General features: G+C 30.2%; 1 protein-coding gene across 1 annotated transcript in view; it reads right to left on the reverse strand.

The window, feature by feature from the left end:
- Positions 1-23,952, reverse strand: part of LOC124355475 — a 61,443-nt gene that overhangs the window by 20,170 nt on the left and 17,321 nt on the right. Inside the window, exons 2-5 of the mRNA XM_046806625.1 lie at positions 8,015-8,173; positions 4,798-4,959; positions 2,647-2,830; positions 2,369-2,512 (exon numbers count right to left, since the gene is read on the reverse strand). Coding sequence (XP_046662581.1) covers positions 2,369-2,512; positions 2,647-2,830; positions 4,798-4,959; positions 8,015-8,102 — 578 coding nt within the window. The 5' untranslated portion in view covers positions 8,103-8,173. The remainder of the gene's footprint in view (positions 1-2,368; positions 2,513-2,646; positions 2,831-4,797; positions 4,960-8,014; positions 8,174-23,952) is intronic.

Consider the following 23,952-nt stretch of genomic DNA (forward strand, 5'->3'; position numbering starts at 1 on the left):
TTTTAATTAAGGCCCTCAATTTTTGGATAGTAAGTTTAAATATGAAATTATATAATATGAATAACAAATTATCAGATTAAAACGTATACTTGTGTCTTATGCAGAGGCGTGTCTTAACCAAACACAATGATTAAAGTGAGACTAATATTAAATACAAGGCAAAACAGTTTCTTCTTATTGTATCTGAGAACCAAATACTTTTGTCGAAACTGATTCCCGATCGAGTCCCTAAAACTATTAAGTAGAATGTATGAATTAGGATTAATTTCTGCACTTTTGTAAATTTCATAATCCTAAAGGATACAATAGCTGACTATTTTTCGTGTGTGTAAAATGTCAAGATTGTTTCCGATGTTTTTCTATGTATGGACGGTGTTATTTAACTGGTCAGAATACTTTAAACTTAATCGTATTAAATTAATCTTCTTCCGTATATTAAACCCTTTTCAACGCTAATTACTAATATGGCTTTATCATGTCTGAAACGGATTTAATAGGCAATCATCATAAATAAATTGTATCTACAAGGAAAACGTTTTAAGATACAGTTGAATATTTTACAGGTTTTATTTAATTTTGAACGGCGAAAGAGTACGAGTAATGTTTTATGTAAATATCGTGCGTTCTCATATCAGAAATTACGAGATAAAGTGGACAGTCGCCCCCTCGTGCTGGGTCTGCTGCATTATGGAACAGCTCACGCTAAGCTGTCATTAGGCTTATCTCCTCCAGCCCTCCACAAAATCTTTTCCGTCGATTTACGGTTGTCTAACACTTTTGGAATACAATAACAATATTTACATGATAAAGTCTCAGAACATTAAGGTGTTTATTTTAGAGCTAGATGGAAAGCATGTATGTTAGTTTATAATATTTTTAATAAAAGGCTAATGTGTGAGGGTCTCTTAAGGAAATATAGCAGTTACAGAGCACAAAGAGCAGTTTCATCTGATTTAAAATGTGGTTCGGAGAAAAGAGGCAACTGGTTTGAGGTAGGAAGTATCGTACTCGTAAAAAGTTATAAAAAATTTTCAAAATGTATGTATAAATGCATTTATCGCGTATACAAAAACGTTTTATCCGATATTTTTATATCGTAGAACATTTGATACAGCAAACTTTTACCGCAAATATCACAGTATGTTACACTTAATATAACTATGCATAAAATTTCTGGAACAATAATAAATATAATGTCTTTATAACGATATAATATTATTTACATTTCACAACGTCAAGTATTATATTGAGATCCTAACAATATCTTATCGGTTAACAATCTTTAAGGAATTATATAAGTAGTATATGCATGTAAATATTGAAGCTTCTATAAGATTATAGTAGTTTTTATCCCATTTATTATGATTTATTTTTTAAATATATGTTTTACTTGGAAAACAGGTATTGTTTATCCTACATAACTATATTAAACTTTCTATTAGCCTTAGGGTTCAAAAACGCGGATCAAGATAGGGGTGTTTGTGCGTAAGAAAATTCCATGAAATTACGTTAATAAGGGTCAGATGGCGGAACTTAATTCACCCCAAGACCGAGGACAAAGCTCCGAGGGCAGAAGGTTTATCTTTGGCAAAGTTAAATTAGTTTCGGCTGACAGCTGTGGGAAACTTGATCTAAAGTAAACTTTTTCTGTGGGTGGAACTTACGCCAATTTCCTAACAAGCGGTCTACAAAAGAATAATTACCTTCATGAATTGTAATAAAACTTTTACGACAATATTGTTATACTGAGAATAATCGTTTAAGGCGTGTAATTTTGAGATTCAAATTTTATTTAAATAAAGATGTCCCTAATGAATAAGATTTTTGTGGAGAAATTATTAGATTCTTCACTGTTACATAGTCAGAAGAACATAGATTATGGATAATAATTTACTTGTTATATTCCATTGAAATTCTATTCATCATAAAGTTTAAGAGCAAATACACTTTTAGTATATTTATTTATTTAACTTGTAGTTTGCTATACAATTATTTGTTTTTTAAAGTTACATATTAACTAAAAACGTAAATGGAAGGACAATGGTAAACAAATTATTAATTATTAAAACAAAATACAAGTTAAACTGTAATCTATGTAGCTTAATTTCTAAAGGACCACAAAGATCTCGTATTGCTTAGTATTTACATCCATTAAATTAAAATTTACATACAAACACTTTTATAATGTTACAAAAATCATGAATATTTCACTATGTTTCATAAAATAATTATTTGCAGTTTAAAAACTTTACGTATAGGTCATCAAAAATATTTTCATTTCCATTAATTATAGGATAAATAAAATACATTATTGAATAAACTATTTTAAAATTAAATTTTAATAAAGGTGTTGTGTCTTTTTACTTACTAGAAAATAAGGGACGCTGGACCCTTGTCTCCGAACAAAACGACGGGAGGCGAGTAGCGGTCGTTGCCACCACAGATCTGTGTTTCACTAGTTCTGGGAATTGATTCCATCCCGTCAACTAGCTGTACAAAGCCGGACTCACAACTGTAACAAAGGTTAAGAAAATGTTACATAAGTCTCATGTGGATTTGTAACAAACGTTTCTTACAATCACTTTGAGAACATGGAAGAACTTCAAACATAAACATGTGTGGTATGAATAAGACCTAGTTCCGCACCTGGTGCCATTGAAGCGTCCCACACTGACCAACCGGTATATCTGTATCTCCACCCTCTGGCCAGAGTCCGGTAACAGCCTGTACCAGCAGAACGCCGGGCCCTCTACAGACGGTGACTTGATCTGTCCGTAGGTCTTTCCAGACTTTGCCTGCAGAATTCTGGCGTCCAGTGTTATGTTGCACACTGGCGAACATTACACATTGAATTAGTTGTTTAATGTTTACACAGTTAAATTAAATTTGTTCTATTAGCCAATTTTTTCAAATTAATTTTTATTTTAGTAGTAGCTATATACATATTATTTATATCTGAGCAGCTTGAATATTACTGTTTTGTGTAATCAAAGTGTAAATAAAATATAATTAAAATTTGATTGCGTAACGTTATTCCAGATTTGATATAGAATCTTTTTCTTAAAATCTTATAAAGAACATCGTTCATGTTCAATAACTCAGCTCAAATTCAAAGCTTTTAAACTGCACTTTTTGCTGTTACTGATTACCCCCCAAATAAATATAATTCAGAAAAATCTTGCATCGATTGAAATAATGTACATATTTTAACATTTAGCCCACAAAGTTTAATAATGCAAGTTGTAAAAATAATATTTATTGTTTTAATAGTACTCTTATATTTTTAATAACAATGAAGGGTCAAGTTATACTTTTAAGCATACTGTAAATGTATAAGGATTAAATTAACTTAATTTATTTTCTAATATAACCAAAATCACTATGATATAAGTAACATGAACGGAGAATCCTCCTTAATAACTGTAAAATAATTTATTCTAAAATATTATTCTGTTCAAGTTTTCATTCTAGTTTAGCTCTGGCTTTAAATAATATAAGTGAAATAGACTAAAAATTCAAGAGGAAGCTAGAGTACTCTAGTATATAAAAATAGCCTTCTCTATATTATGTGCGGTATGGATTGAGAACTCCAATTACATGAATATATTTACTGTATATAGATACCTGACACTCTTTCTATTCGCTGTCTTTAAGACATTCCGAAAGGCTGCATATAGTATGTGTATAATATAATACCAAAGTAAAAAGGTGATGTTATAATATATTAAAACTAACACGTTTGACCTTGTTAAATGATAAAATGATATTTTTCTTGAAATGGATAGTCTAGTACGGACAAAATAGTAACTTGCTTCTTATTAGGGGCAATCCAATTAAAACTTTATGTTTCTGTAATGAAACTTTTCTAAAGGTACAAATTAATAATTGTGTTATAATTGTTTATCAACTTTTCAGTTCATGTTTGAAATTAATGCAGGAATTGATTTTAATTCCCTTAATTATGTATTGTTAAGAAACATACAATAATGAGGCTCTGCTAAGCATAAACTTGTAATAAAGGAACATTCAATTTAAAGCAACAATGAAAAACTAAAGTTTATGATCCAGTATAATCATTAACTTTAGTAAGTTTATATTTTTAAATCCATAAAACTTGTTAATTTTATATTTCATAGAAGACTCCCGGTGGTGATCTTTATATATTTTAGAGCTAATATTTTTACAAAATATAATACTACATGATCAGTACTACAAGTACGTTCAAGTACTATAAATATCCTCTTCAATTAGAATCTCCTGAAACCAAAAGCTTAATTTATCGATAAAAGTATTAGCGTTCTGAAGCACCCGAGAAGTCAGCCAATTTCATGCTTCCACAAGTTCTCCACCACCCACTGCCAAAGCCCTCTCCTAATACCGACTAGACAATTGTCGCTTTACTTGTAAAAGTGAATACAGTACTTATTTATCAATTCTACGGCAGCAAGAATAAGTTTCATAACTGTGCAAATGTATATGCATATACACACATACGGGAGACTAGGGCACCCTCAAAGGTATGATGTAACAAATCAGGACATATGAAAATATTATAGGTATTATTTTTTTGATGTCAACCCTACGCCAATGACTCAATATTAATGTTTATCAATTAATAAATTACAGATATATTTAATAAATTTACAAGATGGTCATTGAAACAATATCTTTTCTATTTGGTTATGAACGATTATATTCGGTCATGTGTATATAGTTTCATGTATATTATGTTATGCCAATGAATTAAATGTTAATAAAGAAACAAGGGTTGATTTTTTTATTAGCAAGCATACTAACTGCTAGTGCAGTGATCTTGCAGGCCGCACTGTCCACAGCGGTTGGGCGACTGGACGCCACAGGAACACCCGCCTTCTTTGACACAACAGGCACAGTCCTGCCGAGAGGAGTCAAAACTGCAGCGGCACCCCTTCGATTTGGCCGTCCACATGTCCACTTGATCTGGAATTTTTGTATTAGATACTTTTAAACGTTACAATTTAGTGATTAATTCTCCCATGTCCGTATTAGTGATGAAAAATGTAAATAGCACAGCCTAATCAATTCATTCTACTTATTACAATTGAACAATTTGGTGAATTTAAATATTGCTTCTACAACCTATATAAACTTTATATCAATTTTGGTTATCAATTAAAGTCTCATCGCAAATAAATTAAGAAATGTGAAAAAGTGTCTATTTTATTTGAAGTCCTTCAATCGTGGTCATTGGATTTTCTATATGTTTTTGATCTTGAGCATTATTGTGAAACGTAAAGATATGCAGAAAATATTTACGTAACCAAATCAGAATAGTATGGAAAACGTAATCATTCTTAGAAATGCTGCAAACGATTTTAAGTATCCAGGTGATCTGCCAAATGTTAAAAAAATTATTTTTAATAATTTCAATCTTATAGTAATAAACAATTCACAACCTCAACAAATAAAAACACAAGCGTAGATCTTGTTTTTCATTATAAAATATTAGGGACCAAAAGATTTATACCAAGTGCATTCAGCCACACCACAGTATCAGCTGGTAATAGAATCAAACTGCATGACTGGCTCTTGACATGATACAATGACCAACTGCTATACATTGGTGAGAGAATTGTAATTACAGTAGTATGCCAATTGTGAAAAAATTAAAGACCGCTATTCGAACTTTGACATGCTCGGAGCCTCTCAGTTTGTTACTCAGGACAGCAGACTGGTGAACAATAGTCGTGAATAAGAGCATGATTAAAGGCGATAGAAACTGTGGAACCGGGGTCAAAATTAAATGTTTTATAAAATTACAAAATCTTCGTTTGGCTACACAAGACTAGATGATGAAGATGTAGTAAGCAGTGATTATGCACATGAAATAGCTCATTCTAATCATCCACACTTATATAATGAGACATTTAATTGGAGAACAAAAATAGTTTTATTTTTAATATCTTCAAGATATCAAAGTGTACGTTTTTTTGAAATTTCTATAATTTTTCTAGAATCAACAGAGGTTGGTAAATATATATTCCTTTGTTTTACATATATATATATATATATATATATATATATATATATATATATATATATATATATATCTTTTGTTCCTTATTCATAGGAGGGAATAATTAAAATTGTTCCTAAATTACTCTGACCTCTTAAAAATAACCAAAGAATAAAACAATCGCAATTACAGATTTTATGGGGTACGCATGGATGGACGAGTGGCATAAATTTCATTCTGTTACAGTATCCGTTATCCTTTAAAATTGTTGTGCCTAGTTAATATTTACTTCAATCTCAGTTTCAGGATGAAATTATCAGGTTATAAGAGAGCTTCTGAGTCAAGTTATAAGTAATATTATTAGTATTCAGGTGGTCTACAATAAAGAATGTTATTTAGAATGTACGGCTTGTCGAAAAACCTTTAATGAACAAAGACAGTTTTGGCTATAAGCCGTTTGTGAACTCTGGCGGAGTTTGCCGGGGCGTTAGTTAGGTATTAAATCACGTTAAATATCATGTTTGACCATGTTACTTAACATGTATAAATACGCAGTGTTAACTTTAGTATTTGAAGTAAAACTGCGTAAATAAATTAATAAAAACTCGTACATTCATAAATAAATAAAAGTCTTTATACATTTGTGTACATTAAATCTATTGTTTTGTGTAATGTAAATTCTCAATTTCGAAGTGTATTTTCTTTAATTTGTGTATTGTATAAGTTGTAGTTTACGTACCAATTAAAGTACAATGGTGTACATAGTTTCTTTACTGTATTATGTAACATATACAGAAATAGAATATCCTAATGCACTCATTAGGAGTTCTACATTCAATAATTTTGAAATATTGTTTGTGTGAAATATTTTGTCAAATATGTTGTAAGAATTATAATGGTTTACCGTTGGAAAAAAATAAATAAAAAATAATTAGTATGAAATTATTTCAGACAAGAAAACTCTGAGTTTAGTTGAAAAAACACTTTCTTGGGCAATATTGCAATCACAATACTATTTTAATTGTTTCCTAGGATGTACATTTCTCAAACATTGTGAGATTTAATTAAGTCTTTTATATATAAAACGTATAACAAATATTATATGTTGCTTTATTAATTATGTGACTGTAATTTACTATCACATGAAATTGATTTTCGAAATTTGTTAACGATATTAATATTATAGCAAAGTACTTTAAGGGCGTAAACCATATGCAATATGAATTAATTTACTGTTTAAGGTTACATCCAGTGGTGATTTCAAAGTGAATGTTTGTAATGACTCTCGGCTTTGCCCAGCGTTCCAGAATGAGAGGGAAGCAAGTAATCAGCTTTCCACTCAGCTGTTTAAGCTTTCATTGCCTTGATGTGTCTGAAAAGAGGCTGAATTTCCGTTATTCACTGCCTTCCATTTTTAGAAAAGAAACATTTCCAAAACTCACCAATCATTTGACCGAAATTTACTTTTAACTTTAGTTATTTATATTCCTCACTTTCAATGTATGTTTAAAAAGCGTATTAGTAGTTTTCAAAATAATATATTATTCCTTTTTTATATACAGTAATGGTCACTGCTATGAAAACTAAGAAAAGGAGGATAATAAAGTATTACTTGTTTCAAACTAAAAACTATTCAGGTATAAACGGCTAAGTACCAAGTATTGCTACCTCTTTAAGGCATGCCATCGGTGTTTCACTATACGAGAGTAATATAACTGGAGTAAAAAAAAATTCATTTCAAGCAAACAGATTCCTGCTTTTAAAATGCATCAATACAAGTATAACATTTCCTAAACAGGGGCTCTCGTTTTTATAATTCACCCACTTATATGACTGTGATGTCGTATATCTTTGATAATGTATACTGAAAATAAAATAAGTATCGGATCAGATCCTTGTGGAACTCCTCCTGTGAGTATTTTACAAATTTTGTTCTCGGACCTACATTTCTGTCATCCATTGATGTAAAACACGACATACCTAACACTACCATCCTTAACTATCCGTAACTGTACTTACTCGTGCCATCCACAAATATCGGCGTCCAGTTCACCTGAGCATCCACAAAGTGCACCAAGATAAGTGCAGTCACCACCAGCACCGACATTTCAAAGCTCTTCACTTGGACAAACCCTGAACAACATTTTCATCCGTGGCCTGTCCATAAAAACCTGATACCTGGAACAAACATATTTACATGATAACGGTATGAACGGAAGATGAACCAAAACAATCATGTATATAATGTTACAACAATCATTCTTCGTGTAAGCCGATTTCATAAGTACTGCATTAAAGGTTTCGTGACTTCCAAATAAACTTATGGATGTTATCATAATGCTGTATAGTTTTTTAAGTAAGTAGTTTGTTTTGTAATATGAAATTAGATAGCGAAGAAAATTAATTGTGCTGAGTTCTTGACTGCAGTTGCAAGGCTTAGGCAGTAGAGTTATTATCAAGTAGATATTATTTTTTTAATGCTTAAGTAGCTTAGTGTTCGTTGGTTATTACAAAGGTTTTATGCGGCAAAATAAGCCACAGAAGAGACTCTTCAAAGCGCAGTCATATAAACTTTTTCCTACTTTGATGCGATATTCTCATAAAAAACTGAATTTTCTAAAAATACAAAGATTTATAACTTTTATATACCCCTGTACTAATTTTTGTATAAATAGTTTCTGAAAAAAGACATCACGAATTAACTCTCGTATAGCATTTATAAATAATTCGATACTGACTTAATGTACAAGGAACTTGACATAACATCAAATAAAACAGTAACCAATTAGAGGGCTATAAATAGAATTGAACAAAACAGTTGCGTTCCATATTGATCTATTGTTTGGCAGCTTGTCAATCAGAACAGCATGACGTCATCCTTTCTTTACCGCTTGTAAGATTTGAGTGACTGTTATTTGTAACACAATTCTGTTACTTTTTCTGTAATGTTCAAATAAAGTTACTTTTATATAAATTTACTTACAAATCAATAAGTGAAAAGACATATGCGTGATGTAGTCAGTGTGTCCTTTCTTTAAATAATTTTAATTTTCTAATTTCAACAATCAATAGTTGAAAAATTATTGAGTTGTACCTAATATGTTATACTCACATTTGATTTCATTAGTGTGTAGACCGTATACATTATTTATATGTTAGCGCTATTGGAAAATATATATTTTTACGGGACTATATAAAATGTGTAGTCAAATTATGAAGCACTAAAATGAAATGACGCTTGTTATGAAAGTATTGTTAGGTGCTATAAAATAACATTTATTGTTGATGTTTTAAACGTGTGATTTCTTATTAACTCTTCTCATATATTTCCTAACACAAGAGAAAGAAGTAGTGCTGGCACTTGCTGAAAATGGATTATGTTGGTTTTACCCTCAAATAGCTCCCCACAACGGCATTTGATTTCCAAATTTGCCTTACCCATAGTTTTCCACAGGCGAAGAAAAAGCCCGTGATCAAAATTTCTGTTATAACGTTTCATCATCATTAAACATATAAACGCGTATTGCCCTATAGATTTTAATCGATCCGTTATGTTTTCATTTAACGGAAATTGCATTTTTCCAGAACATTCCATAAAACTCCATCACAATTCAAAGAAAAAGTTTATATTTGTATACACTTTTAGTTTCAACGTCGCGTCGAATATCTGGATGTTATTCTTTGGTACAAATAAAGGAAATAACTTAATTACGTACATAACACAAAGAATAGCTATGGTCAGATAAATTCCTCCACGAGTTATACCTAAAACGGTAAAAATGTGAATTAAATGAGGCAATAGCAATTACCTATATATTGTATCGTGACGAGAGTTTAATACAAAATAAGGCATTCTTCAGAAATTACATTCTTTAATAAATTTTTAAAGTCGGGGATATATTGACAATCATTTTACGCTAAGTTTACAGTTTTTATTTTACGGTTGGGTTTACAGTAAGTTGTGTTCATCGTGACGGGTACCAAAATAAACACATAGTAAAAGTAAAATTTAAATTCAGTAATTAATTAATTGTGTTCAAAGATTATATATTGCGTTTTCATATACACAAAAAAATTTAAAAAACAGGTAAAAATGTGATTTTGATGTGAATTTTGACTTCACACTAGACCTTCTCATCACCCACTATCAAGCATTTTATTTAATTAAATTTAATTACAATATAATACCATTTTCAATATCATTTTCATAAATACTTTTTTACTAAAAGCAATAGCGATAACAGTTTTACGGTATTATTTAATACATAATGTTCATCTTAACACGTTTTATTCTTAATAATGATTTAGTGCTGTATATATATATATATATATATATATATATATATATATATATATATACGTGTGTGTGTGTGTGTGTGTGTGTGTGTGTGTGTGTGTGTTTACTATTTAACAATTTTAGCAATCAATTAATTTTTCCTTCGTGGTATAAAGAATAACATTTAAGCAACTGTAACTACTGTACGCTGTTACGATATAAATACAGTGCTATTAAGAGTAAGTTTAATAGAAATGGGAGTAAATGCATATGGATTATATTTAAATTTAAATTTTTGAATTAAATATATTTCATTTGATTTTTAAATGAAAAATCTTTTCGCTTTCTATTTAATATTACAGTACTCCCACCTCACTGCTCAGCACCAAATATCTTGATTTTTTAAACTAAAATCCTCAAATATAGCAAACTGTTTAACTAAAAGTGGCAATATATTGTATAACACTTAAGTTATCTATATAGTATCAATAATGTTATTTCCTTTTTATAAATGCATGGATTTGTAATATTACGGGCTGTTTCACGGGCGTGGCGAACCCGAGTTCAGAAATAAATTGTGCTCCAAAAGACAGATTTGCTCTGTTTAGAAAGCAGCTTTTATGATACAAGAAACAATAATTAAAACTTACTTTTAGTATTTCTTTATATTTTTATGCAATAAAAGATGACAGGATCGCAGTCATTTCCCATTGTTACATGAAGCGAAATTGGTATACTTTATTTAAAATATTGAAAAATATTCCTCGTCCTTTATGAATAACTTTGTCATACATTACGGATTATAAAAAAAACTTGTAGAATCTGACAAATATCAAACGATAGATCATGGATAAGTCATAAATTACAGTCTTTTATTGTCTCTCGTGGGTTATGGACATTTTTACGGAAGTGGTATTCACTGAGGATTTCCCGTGTTGTGACACATGTGGTACTGTTCCAGACATCTTGGAACCCCAGAAGTATGGTTGTTTCAGTTTATAACGACTTGGATTGTAGATATTAATATTCCAGAATATTAATATTTAAATGATCGATGAAACACCCAAGACGATATAAAATAGTTTTTGATTAGTAAGCTCCGAGTGAATATTCAGTACAATTTATTACTAAATTGTTAACTATTAAATATTATCTGATTTGTCTAAAATAAAAATCACAGTTCTAAATAAGAAACAATGGATTTATTTTAAACTGGCAAAATAATACAGTAAGTTCAACGTTTCTGAATTTTCATCACTCTATTTTCCACAAGGAATTGACAAACAGTTTAGTAAATTTAAAAGATCCTTTGGAAGAAATAAAAATATTAATCAAATATATCAAACTAAAATCAGAGCTGTCTTCTAAAATAAAATAATAATGTTTTAAAATAAAAATCAAATACCACTTGGAAATAACTAAAATAAAAATGTCCACTTCTAAGTACACTCACAATTCAAAAAAAAAATTTAAACTTCTCTTTTCACTAGATGAACCTTAAATTTCAAGTCTTTGCAATTCAGATTACAACTCTCTCAAACAATTATTAAAGTTCAATTAATTACCAATTAATAATTCACAATAAAACACTTCCGGTTAGATATTAATAAATTACTAAATTTCCCACTTTCAATTAAAGTTATTAACAAAGTTCAATTTTAATTCACCTTTCCTGCAAGTTTGAACCAAATGTAACTTATGTATGTATGATTCTATTATGCTCTATTGTTCATCGAGAATCAGTTATTCAGATTGCTCTGTAGTTTCTATGAATTTAATTTTTTCCTATAAAAAAGACAACAAAATTAATTTAATACCAGATCTAGAAGATTATTTCAATAACCCGTATTTACCTAAAAATTCCTCGCGGAAAAAAAATTAAGAAACAAGGCGCACTGTAATCACGAAAATTACCAAAAGATGGGCGAAAATTATGAGTTGGCGCTTATATATTCCCCCCCTCTAATCAATTCTGCTGGACATCCGCGGTGTTCTCTCATTGGTCCAGCTGCATCAAACAAGGAAAAAATAGCCGTAAATAAACAAGTTCTAATCGATTCAATGCAGTCAACCGCCTTCATAACAATTTAAAACTACCAGTTTGGCAGTAACTTGCCAAAGGATTACATATTCGTTTTGACCCTAACTTCTCACAATCTAATTTAAAATTAAATCCCAATATTTCGTTCCCAAAATTTTCATTTAATTTAAGTTTTAATTTAAAAAAAAATAAACCAATGTAACTTTAAAAACGCTACACAGTTGTTATCCTCAGGATTGGTGACTTCATAACCACATATTTATTATATTTTCTGCGTACCTTTATATTTATACCTTAAAACTCTTGCACATTAGTAACTCTTTCTACTCCCTAATCATTTGATATTAACTTATGTGCTTGTTAATTAAATTAACAAATTATCAAACTAAATTTGTTACAGAAATTTACGGATTCCAGAATGTATTATTTGCTAACAATTGATATGCTTTTTAATTTTATTTATTCTCAAAAGATTTGTTAACAATATTTATGTGCTTAATAAATTTCCATATTCCCGCAGTATTTCTTAGTAACTCATGCGATTTTCCACTTTGTCCATTTATGAACTGTGTGTTGGTAAACTATACGAATTATACATTGTACTATGCAATACAACATATTTTAAGACGAATTTTACGTGTTATTGTGTATTTTATTTATTATTTTATACCATCCAGCTTCAAAAAGGGCGTGTGTTGTTGAAACAATAGCTGAAAAAGTGTTTATTAGGGAAATTCAGTTCAGTAAAAACAGGAAATACTCAATTAGCCTTATTAAGACCACGGTACGATGATTAAGTGCACTTCATTTACTAGTTCAATGCACTATGTACGTCAAATATTTCTACCCCTCAAAGTTTATATGCTTCCCTCAAGATGCAATGTTTTAATTATCACATGCAAAATTAAATTATATACGGGAAATTTCTAAGGGAATTTTTCTCAAATAATGTAACTATAATTGTCTCAGAGTGTTAAACTTTAAGCTTGATACCTTTAAATTGAGAATAAAGCAAAAAAAGACGTGTCACTTTAATATGTCCAGGAGTGGTACATCACTAATCGCCAGTGTCGAGATACTGGGATGTCAGGGTAGATCGAGATGTCTTCTCCACTGCGGAGATGACTGTTAACGTTGGTAGGGCTTCCTAAGTGATGCTATTCTGTGAGCTATTGCTAGCCTAGGATAAGGCCGTGCCACTTACGAGTATGTCTGCTTTAAATCTAGAAGCTGGTACAGAACAGTTTCTAGAGTGCAAGCAAACAAATTACCAAAATCCTTTCTTATGGATTTATATAGAAGACGATCCCTACCTATCCAAAATATCCTGTCACTGAGAAAGAACCGCAAGGGTCCTTTCACCAATAAGTGCAATTTCTCATATTCTTCTCCTAAAAACAAAAAAGAAATTGACACAGAGAACCAAAGTCTTTACACCATTTTATTAATTTTGTTTCTTACTTTGGTAAGTATAATAAGAGTTTTTAAATTGTTAATTCTGTAAAATAGAAGTAATAAAAGGTTTAGAAGACGGAGACCCCTAAACATAGGCAAAACGGATCCTATTCATTACCGATGGAAACCAATTTAGTCCCTAAGTTTGTTTCAGCCACATGAGCAGCATTAACACATAAAAATATTGTTTTAATTTGTATAAGGTAGAGTAATATAACGTATTTATATAAACCTAGGTTAGCTTCCAAACATAGTAAAATATAAGTACAATAATCTTAAATGCTACTTATATCAGTGATACATTTTCTTCTGTTTAAATACGCATCAGAACAATGTATTTAAAATGCAGATATTGTCGAGTTCATTATTCAAAGCTTTTTATCCCAAACATAAATCTTTTTATTACTAAACGAAATGTGTGGCATAAATTATTGACAGGATTACAGAATTACGGACATTCGGCATCGTTAAGTGTTACAATAAAAACACGCTTAACGATGGCAAATGTCCGTAATCCTGTTATCCCTTCAAATCATCCATCATCAATAATGAACTTTAGCGAAAATCGCATTTATTGTCTGTCATTTTAGCACGGAAATGTTCAGAACTTGTGAAATACAAGTTATTTTTTCAGTAAAAATATTTAATCGGGCCTTTGTAATGTATTACTTATTTACTACTTATAATTTTCTGTCTGTATATTTTTTTGGTACAACTAATAATATGTTTTATTACTTAAGAATACCTTATCTCTCTTTGTCAGACTGTTTACACATTTCGTCAGTTTGAAATATACATTGAAACTGCAAGATGCATCGTAATGCATAACAACTCATAATATCGGGTAATAATGAGAATTCTTGCTATCTCAATTCAAAAACACTGATAGTATAATTTTATCGTCAAAGGTTTTTCTATAATTACTTATGTTATACATGAAAGAAGTATTATACACTTATAAGTTATGAAAAGTAGAGTTGCTCGGGCACATTAGCCCAAAGCATTTATATATTTTTATAAATTTACATAAATGAAGAAGCTTAATTACAATAATTTATAGTAGACGGTAAAGGTCCCATTTTCACACAGGCTATAACCGCATATTCTCTGAGAATAATACATTGTCAGAATGTTTAATTAAAAATTTATATCTAATAAGAAATTATAAAATATGTCATTTAACTATGAAAATAGATGTTGAAAAACTTACCCACGTTCGCTAAAGTGGTTCTAACCGCTGTTTTGTAATTCTTAACATAAAATTGAATTAACAAATATTGGAATTCTTATTGGTATTATAATCGTATGTGGTTATTTCTATGTAATCATTATAGTTTATAAATGCATAATTATTTTGACGAACTAATGAGAGATAAAGATTTATTATTTCTACTTTAGGATAGTTATCTGAATGCTTTGGAGGGGATTAAAACCACAATAAATTAATACTTTGTCGTGCAATAACGTGCTGGACAAGTCTGGTTTTTTTTCTTTAAGATCAAGATATGTATCCAAAACAAAAACCATAGAAGTAAAAATATCTATTTGTTTATGGATCTAGGTGCATAAATTCAGGGATATACAAAAAATAAGATATTTATCATATACGATAATAAAGTAAAACTATGTTTTTGTTAAATGCTACGTATTAAAACTTTATAACGGCAATCAAGAAATTAAAACTTAAAATAAACTAAAATCATTTATTTAATTTAAATACTTCATAAGACTGAAACACATTATAGAAAAAAAACGCACGGTGGAATTTTACTCCGCATTTGACGCACAGCTGTGGGTCCGAAGGTGAGGATGTTTTCTGCCTGATTACACAACAATTCCGGCCGGGTCTGACCGGGCCAAGCCACAGAGCTATACAGTACACACAGAAATTCGATACTTGTATCCTACAATACATATCCAATGTGTGTTGTGAGATATTGGTAACATTTCAGTTAATATTAGTGACACAAAAGCGAGGAATGTAACAGTAAAATTATTTATGACCTATTTCAATTCGTTTTGACTCTATATGTCTAAAAATAGTTGTTTTATATTTTTATACCAAAATTTTAATTAAGAACGGTGTATAGCTATAAAATTGGCACTGTGTTAAGCTAATCAAAGAAATATTAAAATACTCTTACTTTCGGTTCGAAAATAGCTTAATTTAAATTTTTACTTTGGTCTTGAAAACCGTTCATTCTACCAATATTTTAAAAGAATAATGTTTTAGGTAAGTTTAGTAAGAAATCCAGCGGTATCTTGGTTGTTTTAATCGGTTAAAGGATTACGTAGTTACTGTTAATTTAGTGGTTGAGTGTTTATTCTATCTTGAGTGTAAAAAGATACCCTAAGAACCAAATGCAAACCGACATAAATATGTAATATACGTAAATAAATAAAGCATGAGCTAGCTGCAACGACAAAAACCTCCATATGGATAGTCTCGGATATAAGTATCCAAGTTACGTGTATGTTCTACAGCTCAGTGGTTTGGCCCGGTCAGTTTTCTGTGTAATCGGACGGAAATCATCCCCACCTGCGGACACACTGCCGTGTGTGCAGGGTAGAATAAAATTCTTCTTACATTCTTTACTGTAAATTATTTTTATTTAATACATTTTAAATTGAATAAGTAATAAATTTATATATGTTTTCAATTTATATATCTTTATTACCATAGGGAAATTACTAAACGATATACACTAATAAATCTGCGAGTTAATCCAAATTTGCATAACTATGCGAACTAAACTGTGAAATCTGTTGAAAAACACATCATAGGTTTATTTTTTACAAAATCTCTAACTTAGGTAGTAAAAATACTAAAAGTAAAATTAAATTATCTTCTACTTAATTTTGTATATCTTATCCCATTCTTATTATCATTTTCCTATTGTTTAAATCATAAAATCGTAAACGCAATACAATTTATTTTTTATGATATAAATACTTTATTTCCTCAATATTTTTAGATAGTCAAAAAAGGCAATAAAAATGAAATTAACTTGGGATGGGGAAGTAGATGAATTAATCTGTAGGTAACTTCGAACTTTTTTCGGTTTATTTGATTATAAATCATTGATAATTTACACTGGATATCAAAATGTTATAAATGTTTAATACTTATATCTAATTTCATAAATATTTTACTGTTAATGTATTAATATTATTTCTTTGGTATGGATATGCGCTACAGCATTTATCTTTTTATAGGACATAGCTCTATAACTGTAAAGAATACACATAGTTCTTATATATTGTTTGATTTAAATACAAATGTCTTGTTTACTTAATTATTTCATAAAAGCATATGTTTCTATAATGTGCTAAAATGTTATTAAAAATGTTCATAGTACTAAACGTGTCTTATAAAATAAGATTATGTTCTGTTTTAACTATAATTTTATATTCCTGTGTGATATGTCTTCTCAGTTTATGATTAATTTGTTTCTATAATGTTTGTTGATCGATTACTTGTTTCCCAAAAACAGTCAGAATAGCATTCTAGCCATGTAACTACTTCATATAGGCCTAGTTATTTAATAACGGTTAAATTATTGAGTTTATATGACAGCTGTTTTTTATCATTTATGTTGTACACTAAATCTCCATGGCTGAATGTTTTCATTCCGATGTTCATCCACAGAAAAGGACATAAGGGATATATGACCGTAACCTTCGGTGCCTTTTAAAATTATTTCACTCCAAGGAACGGAACAAAACTAAAACCTTCTAACCAAGTAATTAGAAATTATTAAGTTTAAATATTAAAAAGAAAGAAAGTTTTTACTTATTTAGGTACTTTTTTATACTAAAATAATAATATTGCACAATTTGCTAGTGTAGCTGAGGGCTATGAGGCATTTATATGATATGGAATAGGATTGAGCTCCAGGCGTAGTCGCCTTACCTTGACCTACTTATATGCAATAACATACCGTCTTGAAACGTCCTTCTCCTATATAAAAAAATGATTAATGCATTGCAAGTAAAGGTATGATACAAGATAAGTAAAACTTATATTTTTCTAGTTTTCCATAATAGGGTTTAATTTTCAACTAAGAACTTGTAGTATAAACAACAAGTCTACATTACGAACTATTTTATTATCATAATATAAATAAAATTAAGTTGATTTATTCACCTTTGTAACAATATATATTTATATATATATATATATATATATATATATATATATATATACAATATGTACATGTATATGTATATATGCAATGTCCAACAGTTCCCAACAGTTCCGCCCCCTTTTCTAACTTTCGAACGGAATTAAACAAACCAATATCCTTTGGGGGGTAGTTATACAGGGTGTCCAGCAACCATTCGAACAAACTTTGCCACATTGTTCAGCAGGCCAAAACTAACAAATAATGCAATATAACAGGTGCCCTATTTCACTTCGTTTAGTGTCTGTCTTTCTGTCTGTATGTGTTTTTTGGGAAAAAAATTACTACTCAAAAACCACTTAAGATACAGAATTCAAACTTAACAGTTATGTTCACCTAGTGTTGTTCCTTTTCATTGAAAAAAATAAAACAAATATCTCATTGCATTTCAAAATGGCGGCCGTTCAAAATTTTCAAATAGTATTAGCTTTGAAACGGCTACTTTGACAACAAATTTACCAGGATAACCTTTTTTAGCATATTTTATCACCAATTCAACAAGTTTTGTTTCAAAAAGATTGAATAACAAATAACTGAGTTACAGCACAAAACGTAAAATCAGGTTAAATCCATGCATTGCAAGTACATACAACAATGTAGTGGATTTTTACGAATAAACTTTTTAAGGTTTTTTATTAAAATAGTGAACAATATTATAACCTGAAATTTAATATTTATTTTTTAAATTTGTTTTAATGTAAATTTTGCAAAATTTCTTAACCAATTGTGAATTCTGGTTTTTAAATCTAAAAAAAAATGTTAATAGGGCTACGTTATGGTTGGGTATAGGGTTTTCTTATATGGCAATTGTGTGAAACAGCGTAATTAATTCAATGTGTTTGAAAAACTATACCGATAAGATAATCTTATTAGCTTCAAGACTGTTTTTCTAACTAAGACAGAATGAAATTTAATTACTACTTTGTTTTTATACATGGATGCTTATTTAACATGTTACTACATCAGCTATCAGAATGTCAGTCGACGTAGAAGATCACCTTCATTGCCGTCAAACAGCTGTAGAATAGTAGATGTCATGTCATCCAGTATCAGTTAAAGCCACAGCAACCATGTTACATTTAGCATCATGACGTTTGATGTAACTTCCATGAGTTCAGTAGCAGACCCGGGAATCGCTGTAGCCTGCGATTTTACAAATATTACCCTTGAATTATTACGTGGTGAAACTTCCAATCTAGTTTGGTTTTGTAGCTACGAGGGAAGGGCACATTTGAAAAAAAAAAACACATTACTAAATTGAAATTTGAATTTTCAATCAAATAATGTTCGTACTTTTAGTTTTTACCCTTTCATCTCTTATCATTTATATTATATAATTAATGCTATAAATAATTATTTTTAAAAACCATAATTCGTCATATTACAACAAAATTAACAGTATATTCAACAAAACTAATTTATTAGTTACTTAATATTATTTAAATCGTTGCAGCAAACGCAACAAATACAAATAAACATTGATATATTAGAAAATGTAAATGGAATAGCCACGTATGATTTTTATTATAGTTGCTCATTGTACGGTTGATCACCAAACGACTCTGACCTTGTGAGTAGTCTGTCTGCCCCATCATTGATGGTAGTTTGACACTTTTAAGCCAATGAGAGAATTGAATATGATTATCGTTAAGGAAGCCTGCTACAAAATAGTATTTAGTGATAAAAAGTGAATTAAAAAATCTAAAAGGTACATAATTTATTAACATTGTTGAAAGCATCCAAAATAAAATTTATGAAATAAAAAAGAAAAAATCTCTGAACTGGAAAAAATACACCTAAAGATGGCAAAGAGAATATGGAAATATTAAAAAATATAATAAATCTCTCTCGTAAATTCTCAATAAAGTGGAATTATTAGTTTTATCTAAGGGTTCTGCACAAAAATTTATAAAGGCACTGGTGTTAGTAACTGGTGACCGTTTGTAAGTTCAGCCTATTGTTTAGGAAAATACCTCCCACAAAGTCCAATGTGGCAGTAGAGGAGAAAAAGCCTACGTCGATCCTTGGGAAAGACGGCACTATTAAAATCTTACCAGTTATTAAAAGCAACACTACTGTTGTACTTGACTCAACAACGTACATATAAAAGATTACGGAAAATGTAGATGTAAGGAAGCAATTGAGTAGTTACAGATGAATTGATAATTTTCCTAGGTTGTAGTCATGCATTAGTTTAGTTAGTTTACCTGAAGAAGAGATCAGATTGCAGATCGAAATACAGTGCTACTGATTGTATTGTATCCTGTATCCTTCACAATCCTTTCACCATAAAAAACAAACTTAAAATAAAAGGACTTTTAAGACGTTGGTCTGCTCATTCTACTGCTGAACACTGAATGACGCTGACTTTGTAAGTAGTCTGTCTGCCCAGCCATATGTGATGGTTTTACACTTTATGCCGTTGGTCCGCGGGTTAATTCTTAATATTAGTCCTATTTTCGTCAGTGAAATGAAATATGATTTCCATTTTCCATTAGTTTTTATATCCGCTGGTAGAATATCTGAACGACTTTGACAGAAAACAAGTTTTTTTTTCTATAAACGTATTCGTTTGTGTGGAAGAAGTTAAAACCAAATACAATTTTGATTTACTGATTGAAACATGACTCAAGTAAATAAACCCAAAATACTTAAATTATTTACAGTATTTATTTTGTAAACCTTTACGCAACTTTCAAGTGAAATCTCGATCGCTTAGCTAAGTAATTATTTAGAAACACCGAATTACTTCTTTATTGATGCTTTACAAGCCGATTGATCCCCGAGATAAAGGTTATTGAGACACTGTACATCAAGAGTAAGGGGAAAATTAACTAAACACAGGAGAAGATAAACGTGAAGTACACTGAAGTCTCAATGGATGCTTTACAAGCCGATTGATCCCCGAGATAAAGGTTATTGAGACACTGTACATCAAGAGTAAGGGGAAAATTAACTAAACACAGGAGAAGATAAACGTGAAGTACACTGAAGTCTCAATGGATGCTTTACAAGCCGATTGATCCCCGAGATAAAGGTTATTGAGACACTGTACATCAAGAGTAAGGGGAAAATTAACTAAACACAGGAGAAGATAAACGTGAAGTACACTGAAGTCTCAATGGATGCTTTACAAGCCGATTGATCCCCGAGATAAAGGTTATTGAGACACTGTACATCAAGAGTAAGGGGAAAATTAACTAAACACAGGAGAAGATAAACGTGAAGTACACTGAAGTCTCAATGGATGCTTTACAAGCCGATTGATCCCCGAGATAAAGGTTATTGAGACACTGTACATCAAGAGTAAGGGGAAAATTAACTAAACACAGGAGAAGATAAACGTGAAGTACACTGAAGTCTCAATGGAACACCGTTCACAACGCCATCAGACGTGAACTAGGAACTGCCATTCAGCCGCATCACTAGCGACATCTGTTGACTGGCCATAGTTATTGACCCCTGTGAGAGGTCTGGGTTTGGTTTGTCTTTGTCGTAAAGCGACCCAGTGAGACTCAAATCAGATGTAAACATAACCTCATATTGACCCAGGTTTCTGTAGTCTGTAGGTTAGAGATCCATAACCAAGTTATTTGTATTGAGGTTGACCTTTTTTCTACTTCCATATTACTTCTCTCGTTATAGTTCCAGCACTAAGCAGGGCTTTGCATCGAAATTTTTAGGTTCTTTTTTTATTTTTAAGTTACTAACATAACAAGTTATGGGCGCCATAGTTATGGGTACCGTCAATGTTCAAAAAAAGGTTCATATTTGTATCCTCGATTGTGATAATAAAAAAAAGGAAACAATACTTAATTAATAATACCTAGAAATAAGCTTAGCAATGGCTAAGTATAAATATTTAATCTGAACGGTTTCTTACACACTATACACTTTCTAGAGTTTTTCGTAATAAATACTATCACTAAATATATAAGATGTAATTTTATATTATTATTACTAACAACAATTTAAACGATAAATAGCGCATGTTCCAAATATTTATTAAAACATACGAATACGTTATTAATCTACATTTCTGTTTTGATGTTGAAGCAATCAACACACTGTCTATTCAACAGGACAAAGTTTCATTTATAAGTACCTGTGTGCATGTATTGTTCTGTTTTTAATTACCTCTATAAGTTTCTTATTATTATTAATATTTTCTTGTTTTCACTCAAACAATTTTCAACAATTCTAACTATAATGCGTGTAAAAAATAATAAATTTAGTTATTTAAAAAAACGATCAGAATCTTTGTCACTTGAGGTAAAATATGTAGGCTTAAATATCTTAATAAGAAGTTGGTCGTGTTAAATACAATTTGTTAGTTCGTTCCTTCACTAACTAGAGTTTTATATAGGAAATATTAAACATTTTCTTAAAAAAAAAACATTTAAACGAAGTAGATATTCCGTTTTTTTTATTTCAGTGAAGGTTAATTTATTTTATTTTCAACATTTATAAATGGCAAGATAGCTATTTCAGATTGTTGATTTGGCAGCCTGTTTTCTACACATTGTATATTGCGCTCATGGAAGATTTACTATTCAGCTTATGTATCATTATTATTTGAATGTCTAATTATTTTTCCTTACGTGTTTCGCTTCCAAAACGTTAAAATCTTTGTATTTTTATTATTATTATAAAGTCATAGTTCTCGATGATTTTATGGTACTGCAGATATTAGAAGAGCAAAGCATACTTCTAAATATAAATCTAAGTGCCTATGTAACGTAGTTAAAAATAAGAACTATAACTAAGTTTATTCTTAGCGGAGATGGTGGTACATTCTGTTACGCTTACCTCTGATATTGAAACGATCAATTTGAAATTGTTTGTTTGTTATTCAAAATTCAGGTATGTGGGCAAGGGAATGTAATATTTGACTTATTTCTACTACGAGATTGGTTTCTATATGCCCAGGGGTGGTTTCCTGTATGTATTATTGTGTTTGTAGTATTTTATATATATATATATATATTATATATATATATATATATATATATATATATATATATATAGTTTGTAAAAGAAATTCACCTTTCTGTTAGTCTAGAGACTGAAATTCCACTTTGTCACAGGTCTGATTCTTGGGATATGGATATAACATTTGGCGACAGTCATGCTCAATACAAACTCATTGTATAGTTTCGATATAGAGATACATACACTAAAAATTTAGTTAAACTAATAAGAGGTATTCTCATTGCACAATTGGAGCTGCGCGTAACAGTTGCATTAAATCACCGCTTCCCACCTTAGCTGAATTAATATAGATCAAAAACCAACTATAAATAAATACTAATACATTTTTGAGAAAATCTTTTCTTAAAGTGAAGAATATATCATTAATAAAATAGAGCTATCCCAACCAATATTTAAACAAAAAGTTTAATTTTATTCAGTATTTTATTTATATATTAGTTTAGTTTATATTGTTATTTAATTTTATTGTACCTATATTTTAGGGTATTTTGTATCATGAATCAATGATTGTATTGAATTCAATCGCATCGTCAGAGTAATCTAGTTGATGAGCAAAAAGTGAACATGACTAACCTCAGATGACAACATATAGGAGTAAAAGTATTAATTTTTTATAGGTCTAGTTACTTACGGAGAATGATTGTCGCAGTGAATGAAGTTCTCTCAGGGTTAAATATGTAAGCCTAAAAACGAGAGAGCTTACCATTTTCTGCACAGTGTGTTTTTAATAGAACTTAGCCTGGCCTACTTCCAAAATCGGCATGGCTGAAATAGTAACCACTATGAAATCATGATGGGCGTGCAAATAAAATCCCTGCTTCTGACTTCCCCGATTCCTTACATATTCCCATCTAGATCATTCTGTCACCTCAGAAGCCAAACACAGGGCCTTATCCGTGTAGTATTTTATAGATTTGTCAGTATCAGTTCTTTGTGTATTTTGCTTTCTTTGTGGGATACTTAGTTGTTCTTACAGTATATTATTTCGGAAATCTATTTCAACAGGTAC

The sequence above is a fragment of the Homalodisca vitripennis genome, chromosome 2 (assembly GCF_021130785.1).
Source record: "Homalodisca vitripennis isolate AUS2020 chromosome 2, UT_GWSS_2.1, whole genome shotgun sequence".
NCBI classification, from domain to species: domain Eukaryota; kingdom Metazoa; phylum Arthropoda; class Insecta; order Hemiptera; family Cicadellidae; genus Homalodisca; species Homalodisca vitripennis.